A 17,909-nucleotide genomic window follows, 5' to 3' on the forward strand; every position below is an offset into this window, starting at 1 on the left:
GGCTCAAATTAGGTCTCATCTCGCCAACCCTCCAGTGAGTAGTGCTCCCCATCTGCTGTCATTTTCTATGTTAAAATTGGATTCTCCTGGTCAAGAGTATACAAACACACATCTATCTATTCATGCAGGTATTTTAGAAAAAGCTAAGCAATGGCAGTGTTTTTTCTCATTCTGGGTATTAATATGTCCACATTTTCTATAAAAAAAAATGACATTCCATGTGTAATTTGTAACTAGTTCTGGTTTTATATATACATTTTGAAAAAATGCATTACACAAACACAATAAGTATAACAAAAAGAAATGAACTTGAAACTGTATAGGATACTACTATATAATGGAAGCTAACCTGAATAATTTGTTCTCTATGTCATACAATAACTATAGAGCTACATAGTCAATCTGTTTAAGAATCTAATTGACCAACAATCTTGGACCGATGATGGTACAGTGTCTGAAAGAATGCTTCGCAGCACCCTACTCGTTTTTGCTTGTGTACGGAAATACCAGCCATGTGTAGACAAAGCTGAAGAATATTTTAGTAGCTGGATGGAGTCAAATGGAACTTTGCGGTAGGTTATTGAATTTATTACTCAGTTTTGGAATGATTTGGGCTTTATCAGCACAATCAGATAATATAGATCAATGATTCCCAAGTTGGACTTGGCATAACCTCTTGCCAGTCAGGTTTTCAGAATATCTTCAATGAATATGCATGAAAAAGATTTGCATACAATGGAGACAGTGTATGCAAATCAATCTCATGCATATTCATTGTCAATATCCTGAAAACCTGACGGCCAAGAGGGTACTCCAGGACTGACTTGGGAAACTGATATAGATAGGAAGTGCTTAGTTTATTACAGTAGAAATAGTACTTCTCTTTCTTTGGATCTTGTTTCATAATTGAATTGACTTGGACCACAAATCTATTGAGTATAGCATGCTGTCAGCAACCAGTGCGGTTCATAACTGCTGAGCAGGATCCTGAAGAGGCAATCTGTTCCTTGTTGCTTATTCCCCAGATAAGAACTGACTTTCCTAAGTCTACTCAAGTGGTTAAATATACAGTTGATTGAAAAAGCAGAATATAAGCTCTTAAATTATGGATTTTTCCTTCAGGTTTGTGTTTAAACACCTTTTAAATCCAGTTATGCTATCTTTTTTGACCTGGGTTTCTGCCAGGTGCTTGTGACCTGGATTGGCCACAGTTGGAAACAGGATACTGGGTTAGAAGCACCATTGGTCTGACTCAGTAGGGCTATACTTATATTCTTATGCACGTAATCCATCTACAAATTCAACAGCTGTGTTGTGCTTTGACTGAAAAACTGTTGTATGATTTCTTTTAAATCTGCTATGTGTCAGTTTTATCAATTAAACCAGCTGAGAAAGTTAACCAAGTTATTTAAATCATTCCGTTTTATTGAAAGTATTCTTCACCAAGTTTTATAGACAAGTACTTGTGCTAACTTCCAACAAGTTCTCAATGTTCATACAGCCATCAGAAGCGACACCCCAGTTACACAAGATATCAATTTGTGGGGCTTTTTGCCACTGGTTCTTCTTCATAGGTTCATACACCACTGTGTTATTTTTATAATTTATTGTTAAATATATTTTATTGAGCATAACAATCAGAATCAAAACAGAAAACAACAAGATAGCTCAAATTTATAATTTATAAATATCCAGCTATTGAGCTTATATAAATCTAATATAATAAAACCCTAAGCGCGCATGCGCACTGTTACCTGCGTGGTTCCATTTTCATTGAGCTGTAGGGCCCCGCCAGCAACAGTGCGCACTTCTACTCCCTCCCTCACTGTAAGTTTGCCGCCATCATCGCCCCCTCCCCCCGTGCACCCTTTCCCGGCGCACAAGAACCCTCCATTGACCCTCCCACCGCAAGATGCACAAACCACCTGGCTCCAGCAGCGGCCGCATCACACTAAAGACGCTGCTTCGCGGCCTTCCCATGCTGCTGGAGCCGGGAAGTTTGACGGTCATCTCGCGGTGGGAGGGTCAGTGGGGTCGGCTGCACGGTGGCGATAGTGGCGGGGGGAGGGTTGTACTGCACAGGGGGATGGCTGGCAGGCAGGTTGGCTTCGAAGGGTGCGGGAGGGACAAAGTATGGAAGGCAGTGAGGGGGAGCAGGGAAGAGGTGCTGCTGGACTGGGGGAGCAAGTTAGAGGGACCAGGGGAGCAGGGAAGAGGTGCTGCTGGATAGGGGGAGCAGGGAAGAGGTGCTGCTGGTGGAGGGGGGTGGAGAGAGTTCTACTGCACAGTGGGATGGCAGGCAGGCAAGCTGGCTTCGGAGGGTGGGGGTGGGACAAAGTCTGGAAGGCAGTGAGGGGGAGCAGGGAAGAGGTGCTGCTGGACCAGGGGAGCAGGGAAGAGGTGCTGCTGTGCCAGGGGAGCAGGGAAGAGGGGAAGGGGGGCAGGGAAAGTACGGAAGAGGTGCTGCTGGACAGGGGGAGCACGGAAGAGGTGCTGCTGCACAGAGAAGTGGGTTGGGGAGGAAAATGCTGCTACTGCACAGGGAAGTGGAGTGGAGAGGGAAATGCTGCTGGTGAGAAAAGGGAGCTGGGGCTGAAAGGGAAAAGATGGGAGAAGGGGGTTGGGGAGGGTAAAAATGGGTTTGGAGCTGGAGCTGGGGCTAAAAATAGGGGACATGTGAGGGAAGGAGGCTTTACTAGCACCAGTTAATGTAACGGGCTTAAACACTAGTAATTTGATATTTAATAGAAACTTATCTTTTAAAGACCTGGTTCAAAGTTAGCTGATACCAGGAACAGCAAGCTGCTGATGCCGAAATGAATGTTTCGTGCAACGGTATTGCTTCAGGCAAAGTAATTTTTAGTTGAGAAACTCCTTAAATATGGTGGGCATCAACGCTGATCCAGAGTCTGGGAGACTGGTCATCAAAATGGCAGATGACATTTAATGTGAGTAAGTGCAAAGTGATGCATTTGGGAAAGAGGAACCCGAACTATAGCTGCATGATACTGGGTTCTATGTTAGTATTCATTGCCCAGGAAAAGGATCTAGGTATTATTGTTGAGGATATGTTGAAACCCTCAGCTCAATGTTCAGTGGCGGCTAAGGAAGCAAATAGAATGTTAACAATTATCAAGAAAGGAATGGAAGATGAAAATGTTATAATGCCCTTGTATCACTCTATGGTACGACTACACCTTGAATATTATGTGCAGTTCTGGTTTCCGTATCTCAAAAAAATATAGCAGAATTAGAAAAGGTATAGAGAAGGGCGATGGAAACGATAAAAGGGATGGAACGACTTCCCTATGAAGAAAGGCTAAAGTGGCTAGGGCTCTTCAGCTCTTCAGGGGTGATATGATAGAGGTCTATAAAATACTGAATGGAGTGGAAAGAGTAGATGTGAACCGCTTGTTTACTTTTTCCAAAAATACTAGGACTAGGGGCCATGTGATGAAGCTACTAAGTAGTAGATTTAAAACAAACCTGAGAAAATATTTCTTCCCTCTTTTCTGATAAACCGGAGAAAATATTTCTTCCCTCTTTTCTGACAAACGTGGTGTCAGTATTGTGTGTGAATCAGGAAATCCAGAAGTAAAATACTAGTACAGCTAGATGTCAGAGGAGTTCACCTGGAAGTGACAAATTATTTCCAACTTTCAGATCATCTGTTTGTCCTAATGGGTCCTGGATGGAGAGATTGACCAACCTGTTAAAGCCTCTGTTTCCGAACGGATACAAGTGGTTATTTCCTCCACATACATTGGATGTGATAAATGTCTGCCAATTTCCTTGAAGGCACATTCCAACAGAAGTATGGTGTCTTCATGGGTGGAGTCCATGGCAGTTCCGCCCAACAAAATTTGTAGGACAGCTACATGGCCAATCCTACATACTTTTACAGAGTGGATGTGGCAGCACAAAAGTACATCTCTTATGGGTCCACGGTGCTTGCAACAGGCTCTTCTATCCCACCCTAGGCTCGAGGGATTGCTTTGATACATTCCACAGGTTCAGGACATATACTTTTTGCACTGGAATGGGAGATTAGGTTCTTACATGGTGACAGAATTTGTCACCACCCCATGGTTAAACACAAGAAATCATTCCCATATCATTCTTTAAGGAGAGAGGGTTCTTAAACCTGTCCTGGGGGACCCCCAGCCAGTTGGGGTTTCAAGATACTCTAATGAATAAGCATGAGGCATATTTGTATACCTTTTACTTCTATTATATTCAAATCTGCCTCATACATATTCATTAGGGATATCTTGAAAACCCAACTGGCTGTGGGTCTCCCAAGAACCACTGCCCTAGAGAATACTGAGAAAATGCTATCCACCCTCATTCTTTTAGGGGTGTTCTGATCCTTGCAACACTGTAAGTTAGCTTGATGAAACTATTCAGCTGGGAATGAAAAAGACATGTCTTAATTTCTTAAATAATCTCTTAAACACTGGAATATTTTTCCACTCCAGTATGTAAAGGTATCTCCTCAAAGAATACTTTTTATAAGATGGATGTATTCACATGATTCTTAAGTCAGTTTGCCTTTAAAGAAATAGGTGCATCATTATGAGAGTTTTATTCAGAAAGAAGTTGGGAGATTCAGTTTTCTGAAATTGTCAGTGTATTAGAGCATAATTTCATATTCATACATGCAGGTTACCAAGTGATGTTGCATTGGCAGTGTTTGCAGTTGGAGCTCAGACAATGGACGGCTGGGACTTCCTCTTTAAGAAATTCTCAAAAGCATTGTTTATCACTGAGAAAATCCAAATGGAAGCTGCTCTAACTTTGACAAAAAATAAAGAAAAACTTCAGTGGTGAGTGAATAATTCTGTATGAACCGCAAGGTATTGGCGGAATAGAAATCACTAAAGTAATGTGTGAGTGAAACAGATGAAGAGAAAGGTATGCTAGGAAAAAACCTCACTGTTGAAATGGTAAGGTAGTAGTACTTCTACAGAGGATAACAATTTTGGGGTTGAGTTCCTCATGAGACTTTGACTAAGTAGGAAAGTATGAAAATATGATGGAAGCATAATATGCTGTCTCATGGTGGTACAGAGGAAAATAACTGTATTTTTACAGTATATACCACAATACCACAAACAGTTCAAAGCGGTTTACAAAGGAAGAGACTGTATACAGACAGCGATATTACAAAAGATTCCAAAATTACATCAGCATAATAGGATTGAACAAATTTGTGTGGAAGTATTTGAAGATACATCAAAGTAGATATGGAGTAGTCAGAGAAATTTATTGAAAAGATAAGTTTTAATCGACTTTCTAAAGTTTTGGTAGGAAAATGCATTTGAGATAAACTTAGACATTTATTCCATTTGCCTGCTTGGAATGATAGTATAACAGTCTGTCTCCTCTGTGTCTGCCTTCTGAAAGGCACAAGGTTTACAGGGCAGCAGAATAGGAATAGATCGTTGTTCATGAACCACTGTGACTGATATGATGTTGTCTTAGCTGAATGACTGAAATAACTGGTTAGGCTGGTTGAGTCAGATGCTTTTTCTGCTTCATTTATTATTTTATTTTTGTTGTTCTTGGTATAAGTAAGGGTTTTCAGGATTTCCTCAGTGAATATGCATGAGATCTGTTTGCATACAATGGAGGCAGTACTGCAAATAGATCTCATACATATTCATTGGGGAAATCCTGAAAACCTGACTGGATTGCAGCCCTCGTTCCTCATCCCTGGTATAAGTCATGTCTGTTCGGATAGACAAGAAGCTCACTTGATGTTTTTGTTATATAATTGCACTTGTTTAATTGCCTTATTAGAGTGAATTTGCGACATTTCTGTCATCTTTATATACAATATGTTAGCATTGCTCATTTATATTAGAAAAAAAACAAGCTATACAACTGATATTGATGATCCCTGACACAGGTGTTCTGCTGAAACACAGCCCTTATCAGGTCTTTTATTAAAGTTTGGATGCCAACCCACTCTTGGAGGCCTATTGTGCTTTTTCTACTTTGCTTTTTCTATTTTGCTTTGGACACCCTCTCTTCTGCTGCATAGCCTCCTCTCGGTAAACAGTAGATGACAATTGTTTGTGATTGGTTTAAATCATCTTATGGTCAGTCATAGCATAAAGTTCAAGATTTCATTCATCTTTAGCTCCCAAGATATATAATTCAGGTATTCTATTTTACCTATTCAGATTATTAATTCCATGTACTGCCACAAGATCACTTAGATCTTCATCACAAAATTAATTAGTAGCTCCCATCGTTTTATGTAATTATGCTTGATACTTTAAGGGTCAACATGTTTAATGTTTCTGGCAGGGTGGATTTGATTTAAATTGCTCATCAGAAAGACTGGATTTAAATCATGGTTTTCTACAGACTCATTCTTGCTCGTATAATCTTAATATTTACAAACAGATGTCATCAGAATAGGCCAGTTTTTGATATACTGCTCAAAATGGTCTACTAAAGAGTTCCATCTAATATCTTATGGGAGCATTAGCTTGGTTCCACCCATTCTTTTCATTATCCCAGGACAAGCAGGCAGCCTATTCTCATATATAGGGTGACGTCATCAACGGAGCCTGGATGCGGAAGCCTCGCAAGCAGACTTGCTTGTAGAAACTCAGAAGTTTTGAGACAACTGCACCGCGCATGCGCGAGTGCCTTCCCTCCCAGCGCAGGGCGAGTCTCTTCAGTTCTCAATTTTCCGTGGAGCCGAGCAGCCTATTCTCATATATAGGGTGACGTCATCAACGGAGCCTGGATGCGGAAGCCTCGCAAGCAGACTTGCTTGTAGAAACTCAGAAGTTTTGAGACAACTGCACCGCGCATGCGCGAGTGCCTTCTCTCCCAGCGCAGGGCGAGTCTCTTCAGTTCTCAATTTTCCGTGGAGCCGAGAAGTCTGTCCTTGACTCTGCATTTAACTTTGTTACTTCGTGCCTTCTCTCACCGCGGTTTGTGACTTTTCTTCATGAATCGCTGTTTTCCTTTATTTTATTTCTAGTTTTAAAAAAAAATTATTTTCTTCCGGTCGACTGGAGGGGCAGGCTGCTTGGCTGCAGCCTAGGGGCTTCGACTTAGTGGTGGCTATTTTCCTCCTATGTCCTGGCCAGCAATGGGCTTCAAGAAGTGTAGCCAGTGCCAGCGTGCGATTTCCCTCACGGACCCACACCGTCTGTCTCAACTGCCTTGGGCCAGGACATCAACTGAAGTCATTCGAGTGCTGTGCTACTCTTCAACCTCGTGCCCATAAACGTTGTCAAATTTTAGTGGAGAAGGTTTTTGGGATGGACTCTTCAGTCACACCCTTGTCTTTGAAAGCAGCCTCGGGTCCACCTTCTACCAAGGGTCCTCCTGCCTCCACGACTCCGACCTCAAGCATCATCAAGCTTTCCTCGTTTGCGGCGGCTCTTGCTTCCAGTAAGTACATCTGCTGTATCTTCCCCTAGTTCCTCAGGTCAGATAGCTCAGCAGAAAGTTCCAGCGGTGGTCATCAAGGTTGCTAAGACTTTCAAGTCGAAGCACATTTCCACTGTCACTTTGGAACCTCCAGCCAAAGCAGGTGGTCCGGTTTCAGACGCAGATCCATCCTTGCCGGCTTCTTTCTAGACCATGTTAGAGAAGCAGTTCATTCAGTTCCTAACTAATATGCTACTTTAATCCAGCCTGGGCATTCTGCAGTCTCCCGCGAGGTCAAGCCTCTTCCTATGCCTCCGGCTGAAGCTACACACTCTATGCAGGGAGCAGAGTCTCTGCGAGTATCTGGTCTGGCATCTGTGCACTCGAAGCAAGGAGTAGATTCTTTGCAAGTGCCTCAACAGGAATCCTCACACTCCATACAAGGAGCAGAGTCTTTGGGAGTGCCTCGAGATTCCTCCACCAAGCCTCCTGAGCTTCTATCTATAGCTTCTAGCCCCATCCATTCCTTGGTGGCAATGTCTGCTTCCATCTCTGAAGCCAAGTCTCCTCGATCCTCGAGACCTGCTTCCAGGCACCACTCTCGTTGTCGATCGAGACCTAACTCGAGGCATACCTGCAGGCATAGCTTTTCTTCTAAGGAGCGTCCTTCTTCAACTAAGCCTCGATCGACACCTTCCAGCTAGACTAGACCTCCGACTCCTCGATCGAGGTCTCCACTTCCAGACCTCGAGGACTCAGCAGTTTCTATTGCTTTGTCTAAGTCTCCTTATTCTTTTGATGACTATTTTCCTGCCGAAGCTTCATCTTTGACCCAGGCTGCCTCGAGGTCCTTGAGTCCCTCTCGAGGCAAGGCATTAGCGGATCAGCTGTCTTTCTCTTCTTTTCTTCGTCAGATGGCTGCTGACTTGGACCTTCAGTTAGATGCTGGTTCTAAATACTCTAAGGAGTACCTCGAAGTCATGCATCTTCCTCAACCTCCTGCTGAGTCACGTAAGCTTCCCCTTCATAAGCGTTTGTCTCAGCCTTTTACATGATGCCTGGAGACACCTTATGCTATTCCCGCTGTTCCAGGCAAGTTGGACTTCAGGTATAAAACTCTACATTGCAAAGAATTCGCAGTTGTCTCATCAGTCCCTGCTTGTGGAGTCTTCCTTGAAGAGATTCCATCCTTCCAGAGTTTATGCTACTGTTCCTTCTGGAAGGGAAGGGAAAACCATGGACAAGTTTGGACGTTGCCTTTACCAAAATGCCATGAGGTCCTCTAAAGTCCTCAATTATAATTTTCATTTTGTCACTTATTTCAAGTTCCTCATTGATCTTCTTCCGAAATTTCTCAGCTATTTAGATACACAAAAGCACTTCGAATTTCAAGAAGTCATAGCTACTCTGTCATAACTCAGATTACATCTTCTCCAGTCTTCTTATGATGCCTTGAGTTGACTGCCAGGGTGACTGCTTGTTCTGTAGTGATGCGCCGCCTAACCTGGCTTCGCACCATAGACATGGACCCTAATCTTCAGGACAGCTTAGCAAATATTCCTTGTGCAGGCAATAACCTCTTCGATTAATCTATCGAGGCTGCCACCAAGAAATTGTCTGAACATGAAAAATCTTTTGCATCTATTGTCAGACCAAAGCCTAAGCCAGCTCCTTTCAAGCCTGCACGCCCTCCTCCAATTTTCCAGAGGCGTTATGCACCAAGGGCAGCTCCCTACAATCGAGCGCCTCCCAAGAAACAGAAGCAACAGAAACCTCAGCCTTCTGCTGCACCTAAGGCTGCGCAGCCTTTTTGACTGTTTAAAACAGAGCATAGCCTCCACCGTTCTGTCTCTGTCCTCTCTTCCCCCCCATTGGAGATTGTCTCCATCATTTTTATCACCGATGTGAGATAATTACAGCCGACCTCTGGGTGCTGTCAATCATCAGGAAAGGGTACTCTCTTCATTTCACTCAGGTTCCACCAGAACTTCCTCCAAGAGAGTATCCTTCCAGTCCATCCCAGGAAGCTCAAGCTCTGCTTCATCTCCATGCCATCGAACCAGTTCCTTTGGAGCAGCAGAACAGGGGGTTTTACTCTTGTTATTTCCTTGTTTTGAAGAAGACGGCGATCTGTGACCCATTCTGGATCTCAGGGCTCTCAACAAATTTATAGTCAAAGAAAAATTTTGCATGTTGTCCCTGACGTCCCTTTATCCCCTTCTAGATCAGAACGACTGGCTGTCTGGATCTCAAGGAGGCTTATACTCATATTCTCATTCATCCAGCCTCCCGTCAATATCTCAGATTTCGGGTGGGGAATCTGCATTATCAATAAAGAGTGCTACCCTTTGGCCTGGCTTCATCTCCCAGAGTGTTCACCAAGTGCCTGGTAGTGGTAGCAGCAGCTCTAAGGAACCATGGTCTTCAGGTGTTTCCCTACCTAGACGACTGGCTCATCAAGGATTCCACATCTCAAGGGGTTATTGTAGCGACCCAATGGACTACGTGGTTCCTACAAAGTTTGGGATTCGAAATCAGTTTTCCCAAATCTGAACTTCAGCCCTCTTAGAACCTACAATTCATTGGAGCTGTTCTGGACACTATCCAACTCAGAGCATTCCTTCCGCAACAACGTCTGGAAGCTCTCCTTCAACTCTGTCATGCAGTGTCTTCCCGCTCTTCAATCTCAGCGAGACACATGATGGTACTATTAGGTCACATGGTCTCCACAGTACACGTGACTCCTTTTGCCAGACTTCACCTCAGAATTCCTAGTGGACCCTGGCATCTCAGTGAACGCAGACTTGCGACCCACTCTCTTGACACATTACAGTCATTCCTTCCTTGAAGCAGTCTCTCCGCTGGTGGATGTTCTCTTTCAATCTCTCCAGAGGCTTACTGTTTCAAACACCTCCCCATCAGAAGGTCCTCACAACAGATTCCTCAACCTACACTTGGGGCGCTCATCTCGATGGTCTCCGTACTCGAGGCCTCTGAACCAGTATGGATCGTCAGTGTCACATCAATCTGTTGGAACTCAGAGCGATCTTCAACGCTCTCAAAACTTTTCAACATCTTCTTCACGACCAGGTAGTCCTCATTTGGACGGACAACCAAGTTGCCTTGTACTATGTCAACAAACAGGGAGGGACGGGATCTTCCTCCCTTTGTCAAGAAGCTCTGAAGGTTTGGAACTGGGCAATCCATCACAACACCTTCCTCAAAGCCGTCTACATCCAAGAGGCGAAGAATTACTTAGTGGACAACTTGAGGAGTCTTCTGCAACCTCACGAATGGACACTCCATTCTTCGCCTCTACATCACATTTTTCACAGTGGGGAACGCCTCAGATAGATCTCTTTGCAGCTCCCCACAACCACAAACTGCTTCAGTTCTGCTTCAGGATATATTCTCCTCATCGCCTCGAGGCAGATGTTTTCCTATTGGAATGGATGAATCTCTTCCTGTATGCATTCCCTCCGTTCCCTTGTGAAGAACGCTCATGCCACCATGATTCTGATTGCTCCTTGGTGGCTGAGACAACCTTGGTACTCCCTTCTACTTCAACTCAGCAGCAAGGAACCATATCCTCTGCCAGTTTTTCCATCTCTGCTTACACAGAGTAAAGGATCTCTACTTCATCCCAACCTGCAGTCTCTACACCTGACAGCTTGGTACCTCTCAACATAACTCCTCTTCAGTTTTCTCAACCTGTAACTGACATTTTAGAGGCTTCTAGGAAGCCTACCACTAGACAGTGCTACCTCCAAAAATGGACTAGATTTTCTACGTGGTGCATCTCTCGCGATAAGGAGCCTCAAAATTCCTCCTTATTTTCTGTGCTAGATTATCTTTTGCACTGATCCACCTCTGGCCTCAAGTCTACATCGATTCGAGTCCATCTCAGTGCAATTGCTGCTTTCCATCAGCCTATTGAAGGGAAACCCTCTCTGCTCATCCGGTGGTTTCAAGATTCATGAAAGGACTTTTCAACGTCAAACCTCATCTCAAACCGCCTCCAGTGGTTTGGGATCTCAATATTGTTCTTGCTCAATTGATGAAGCCTCCATTTCAACCAATGTCTACGGATCATCTGAAGTATCTCACTTGGAAAGTGGTGTTTCTCATTGCCCTCACTTCTGCTCAAAGAGTCAGTGAGCTGCAAGCTTTAGTTGCTGATCCACCTTTCACTGTTTTCCATCATGACAAGGTGGTCCTTCGTACTCATCCTAAATTCCTACCTAAAGTGGTTTCAGAATTTCATCTCAACCAATCCATAGTTCTTCCAGTGTTCTTTCCAAAGCCTCATTCTCATCTTGGAGAATCAGCTCTTCATACTCTGGACTGTAAACGTGCTTTGGCCTTCTATTTGGAATGCACCAAACCACACAGAGCTACTCCTCAACTTTTTGTCTCCTTTGATCGAAACGAGTTGGGACATCCAATCTCTAAGCGTACCATCTCCAACTGGATAGCTGCTTGTATCTCTTTCTGCTATGCCCAGGCTGGATTACAACTACAGAGTCGAGTCACAGCCCATAAAGTCAAAGCAATGGCAGCTTCAGTAGCTTTCCTCAGATCTACACCTATTGAGGAAATTTGCAAAGCTGCCACTTGGTCCTCGGTTCATACTTTCACTTCTCATTATTGTCTGGATGTTTTCTCCAGACGGGATGGCCATTTTGGCCAGAGAGTATTACAAAATTTATTCTCCTAAGTTGCCAATGCTCCCACCATCCCATTCTGGTTAGCTTGGAGGTCACCCATATGTGAGAATAGGCTGCCTGCTTTTCTTGGGATAAAGCACAGTTACTTACCGTAACAGGTGTTATACAGGGACAGCAGACAGTTATTCTCACAACCCACCCACCTCCCCTGGTTGGCTTCTCTGCTAGCTATCTGAACTGAGGAGACTCGCCCTGCGTTGGGTGGGAAGGCACTCGTGCATGCACGGTATGGCTGTCTCAAAACTTCTGAGTTTCTACAAGCAAGTCTGCTTGCGAGGCTTCCGCATCCGGGCTCTGTCGATGATTTCACCCCATATGTGAGAATAGCTGCCTGCTGGCCCTGGATAGCACCTGTTACGGTAAGTAACAGTGCTGAACTGCTGCTGCGAAATGATTAAGGAAGTATTTAGCAATTTCAATTACATTAGTCTTTATTTCTGGTACACTGGAGTTTTTGGCTAGAAGGTGCGGCAAATGAGCATTGTAACCATACTTTATTAGCTTGGTATTCTTTTCATGCTCTTCTAAATTACTTTTCATCTTGGATACATTTGCAGTGTTGTCTGACTAAACTGCGTACTAGACATTTGAATTTTTGTTCACATTTTATTATAGATTTTGCTTCTTGTAAGTATTCTGCTATATGTACATTTCATGAGGTATTAATTGTTTCTGCAAGAAAGACATTCCCTTCTTCTATTGTTATACAAGCACACAGAGCAGGATCATTGTGGACATTACTCCACCCATCAAGACTTTCCCAAAAATTTTAAATTGCATGAATATACAGCCTCTTGCTTCATAATTAAAAACTAATCCTTATTTCATGATGAATAACTTTTGGACTATAATGTATATTATCTTTAGATAGTTTTATCCTAAAAAATATATTTTTTTTTTATGTAAGCAAGCTAGCAGTCTGTGCCCTCTATATCCGATGCTGCTCTCACAGGGGCCAATTGTCATAGAGAATCTGGAACACTTTTCTAAATCATTGATTTTTATCTACCCTGGTTTCTTGTTCCTTTGAAATACAGTTCTGCAACTTTTACAATTGGAGACATCCCTTTAGAACCTAACTTTCTCCTTTCTGGAGTTCCCTTAATTCACAGGTTCTAGACCAGGGGTGCCCACACTTTTTGGGCTTGCGAGCTACTTTTTAAATGACCAAGTCAAAATGATCTACCAACAATAAAATAAAATAAAAAACACAAAGCACACTGTACGCATAGAAAATGTTAATCATCATTCCTATTCCAGGGTTTTTCAAAGAGGTCAAAGCAGATGACTCTATGCACTATCACCTCAATAACATACAAAAATAGACAAATATACATACCCCCCTCCCTTTTTACTAAACCACGATAGCAGTTTTTAGCGCAGGGAGCTGCGCTGAATGCCCAGCGCTGCTCTCGACACTCATAGGCTCCCTGCGCTAAAAACCTCTATTGCGGTTTAGTAAAAGGGGACCTTAGTGTAAAATATAGACAGCAGATATAAATTCAGACACATTTTGATCACTAAATTTAAAATAAAATCATTTTCCCTACCTTGTCTGGTGATTTCATGAGTCTCTGGTTGTACTTTCTTCTTCTGACTGTGCATACAATCTTTCTTCCCTTCTTTTAGCCTATATGCTTCCTCTCCTCCAGGCCTCATTCCTTCCCCCAACTTTTCCTTCCTCTTCCCTGCCCTTTCTTTCTCTCTGCCTCCCTTTCATTTTTTTCTGTTTCTCTTCTTTCCTTCTGTCTCCCTGCCTGCCCTTTTTCTTTCTTTCTCCCTGCCCTCCCCAAGCCACTGCCACTGCCATTACCATTGGGGACCAGGAACCAAACGCCACCAATAACAGGCCCCAAGTTCTCCCTGCTTCGGCCAACCAGCATTCCTCTCCCCGATGTCAATTCTGCCGTCGGGAAGAGGAAGGCTGATCAGCCCAAGATCGTGATCAACCTATTGGGGGAAATGCTGCCGGGTCCTGCCTTCGCGGAAACAGAAAGTAGGCAGGACCCAGCAGGAAGAAGAACAAATGCTTCACTAACCTGTCTCCCGCATTAGCCCGTAGTGAACGCTTGCTTCAGGGCTCTCAACATGTGCGTGCCGGCTTCCCTCCTCCCCCCCCTGGACATAACTTCCGGTTTCGGAGGGAAGAGAAGAGAAGCCGGCACGCACACGTTAGAGCCCAGAGCATAAGTTGCTACGGGCTGAAATCTCCAAGCCGGTTTTTTTGGGGGGGGTTTTCATGTTCAGCAGCAGCAGATGACAGCTGGGCGGACCGCCCAGCTAAAAGGCCCTAGGGAGAACACTGGAGAGGAAGGCTGATCGGCCCGTAGATCAGGACGGCAACACGAGTCTATCACAGAGCCCAGGATGGGCTCCGCGATCGACTCGCGTTGCCTTCCTGAGCTACTGGTCGATTGCGATCGACGCGTTGGGCACCCCTGGTCTAGACCGAGCATTGGTGTTGACTCCACTGCTAAAGCTAAAGCTTCTGTATCATAGTTACTCATAACTGTCTAGGAAATTTCCACTTCTTTTTCCATTCTCTCTCTCTTTTCTCTTTCCAATCAATTAAATGGTGTTCTTTTATCTCTCTTGGAATTGCAAACTACTGAGGTGTTCCAATTGGGCAGTACAGCAGATTTTAAATAAACTTAAAACTTGATTAAGCAAACAATAAATTGAATGAATTAAATAAATACATGTACTGAGTGCTATTCATTGTGTTCTGGAAGAATCAAAATTATTCAGATAGGTCTGATTACCAGCATAGCATGGAGATGGAGTGATCTGTACTCTTTATTGTTAGGTTCTGCCTCCGCAGGATTATTCACTCCTGCCTAGTGACACAACTTTCATGCGTATCTCCAAGATCAATGGAAAAATCATGCCTTACCTGGGCTATGTCTAAGTAATTTGCCCCTTAAAGATTTCATGCAGCCTGGAATGCTTGGTATTTCAAATAGTCAAGCAATAATGTTTCTGAAATCTAAAATGAAGCACATTGAAAATTTAACTGACCAGGCCGCCACTTGGCCCTTGTTGCAGCTTGAAATATGGGTCATATTCAATCCTATAAAGATTTCACTGAGTCAGGAGATGCAGCCTGAGCTGTAACTAACAGGTGTATGGTTTGTACTCAACTGATGAATAGATATTTCATTGCATAAGGAGATGTGGCTTGTGTTGTAAGATGAAGTGTGGCTTCCATTCAGCTGACAAAGACACTGCACTGAGTCAAAAAATGTGTTCTAACTTGTAATATGCAGTGTGGCTCATATTCAACTTCTGTACAGATATTTCACCATGTCATGAAAAATGTGACATAAAAGGAAATGATATATTAAGCTGAAGAAATGACATCTATGTATAAATTGAGGAGCTAAGGAAAATTCAGATGAGAGGGCATCTAGACTTGTTTGGTAAGACTAAAGGAAAGAAAATTATCAGGTAAGACATAATTTTTCCTTCTTTTTCATATATACCAAACCAGTCCAAACTAATGGTATGTAGTATAATAATAAGAAAAAATAAATTGTCTAGAATGAAGTGGTGGAGTATCAAAATATGAGAGAACCATCAGGAAAAAGGAAAATAAGTAAACCTTCCAAAAGTGAATAAATGTTCTAAAAGGAAAGAGGTAGAATTTCCCCCAGTTGATGATGGTCTGAATATAAAGAAAAACAGAAACTTACCTCAGGAAGGGAAAAGTAAATGATTACATACTTCTAAACCCAGCCATATACACAAGAAACTGAAGAAAATCTTTGCTATATAAAACTCCTTTCAACTGTCGAATATAGGATTAGTGTAGGTAGGAAGGGGAAGGGTATGTGTCTGATACCAGAGTGTCACCCTATCTGGTGGATGGAGGGACCTAGCATTAGAGAATGACACGAGAACAAATTTTGCCCCGTCCCCACAGGAACTCATTTTCCCGTTCCATCCCCATGAGTTCTTTTCCTGTCCCTGCCCCTGCCCCATTCCTGCAAGCTCCATACTCATCTGCACGAGCCTCAAACACTATAAAATCGTAAGTATTCGAGGCTTGTGCGGTTAAGGCAGAGCTTACAGGAATGGGGCAGGTACATGGATGACAACAAAACTCTTGGGGACGGGATGGGGAAATTGAGTTCCTGGGAAAGGGACAAATTTATCCCTGTGTCATTCTCTACCTAGCACATCTGAATGTCATCTTGGCTCAAAGAATGCTGTGTTGTTGTTTTTTTTTTTAATGAACCTGACTGACCAGTATTAACCCCTTGCTCAGTTGATATTCAGAAGTAGTCAGGGCAGAAGCTAACAGAGAAACACTACAAAGGGGCTGCATGATCTGTCCTTCACTTGCTTGGAGACAGAAAAATAGTGAACATTCCAGGCTGCATGATACCCTCAAAGGGCAAACTACTTGAAACTATTTTTTTTTCTGTCTGCTTCTGCTGGTAGATGAATTTAGCTTATTAGTCTGGTCTGGTATGGATGAAAAGGGAATGCATGTTAGCTTCTGCTCAGAGCCACAGAAAGTCTGGGAGGCTTCCTTTGCCGCCACATCATTTTCTGTTATAGATACATATTAATCAGTTTTCTTTTCATCATAGAAATTCATGGGAATCAGCCAGTCTCTTTGCTTTTACTCAACCATTTCGATTGGAATGGAATAAGAAATTTGGCTTGTGAAGGTCCCATTTTTCCCCTTTCTTGTTATTTTTAGAGTTTATATTGTGGATCAGAACAGAACTTGTCTTTTCTAAAGCGGCTCACATCTACATTATCTCTACCTATAGTGTGTATATGCATCCTACCTTCTTTATTCATATTCATTATTCATGCAGGACCAGGAAAGCAAAGTTAGACATAACAAATTCTAATTAAAATATATTAAAATTAATATTTTTTATGGGTCCTGGAATGTATGATTAATTCCTAAAACCATGCAGTTTTGTTGACCTCTCTCCTCTTCCTTATAACATTTTGAAAATATTAATAAATAAAATATTAAAACACAATGGAAGACACACTGTTTTAGATATAAGGTTGGATTATGTTCTTTCAATGAATTTACAAGTTGCAAAGACAGTACAAGCATGTTTTGCACAAATACACTTATTGCATGGTATAAAACAGATGTCACCTTTTGATTTCCATACAGTTGTTCAGGTGATGGTTCTGTTAAGGCTTGACTATTGTAATGCCTTGTACCTTGGAATAACTAAGACAAGGTGCAGGGCATTGCAAGTTGTGCAAAATGCAGCAGCAATGGGAATATTGAAATATGATTATATTTCACCCTACCTTCAACAATTACATTGGCTGACAGTTGTTAAATAGAATTCAGTACAAAGCAGTTCTTGTATGGTGTCATACCTGAATTATTTAAGAGCAAGATGACCAACTACTTACGAAATAGATCTCTGTGTTCTGAAAGCTTAGCTTTACTAAAAACAAACGCTAATCCAAAATATGTTGAGATCAGTAAAATGACCTTCTGCTGTGCAGGGGTTAAATTGTGGAACTCACTTGTCAGCCAATTACGAAAGTGCTGTGAAAAGGGCAGTTTTAGAAAATTACTTAAAACGCAGCTATTTGTAAGCATTTTTTAGATACTGGTCTCTTATGATTGTTCTCTGTTGAAGAATTTTCACATGATTTTCTGTATAAGCCTGGTGTCGCTCTACTTTTTAATAGTTGATTTTCTGAAGATTATTTGTCTATGTATGTTTGATCTTATTTGTTTTACAAATAATGTATGTAAAGTTTTAGAAACCATTTAGGTTTAAACAGTATAGA

The 17,909-nt window shown here is 42.5% G+C and overlaps 1 protein-coding gene across 1 annotated transcript in view; it reads left to right on the forward strand.

The window, feature by feature from the left end:
* The window catches only part of ERAP1 (endoplasmic reticulum aminopeptidase 1), a 115,961-nt gene that overhangs the window by 71,759 nt on the left and 26,293 nt on the right, over window positions 1-17,909 (forward strand). The window contains exons 15-16 of the mRNA XM_033914666.1: window positions 388-572; window positions 4,665-4,826. Of these exons, the coding sequence (XP_033770557.1) occupies window positions 388-572; window positions 4,665-4,826 (347 nt within the window). The remainder of the gene's footprint in view (window positions 1-387; window positions 573-4,664; window positions 4,827-17,909) is intronic.

This window comes from Geotrypetes seraphini, chromosome 1 (assembly GCF_902459505.1).
Source record: "Geotrypetes seraphini chromosome 1, aGeoSer1.1, whole genome shotgun sequence".
In the NCBI taxonomy this organism is placed as follows: Eukaryota; Metazoa; Chordata; class Amphibia; order Gymnophiona; family Dermophiidae; genus Geotrypetes; species Geotrypetes seraphini.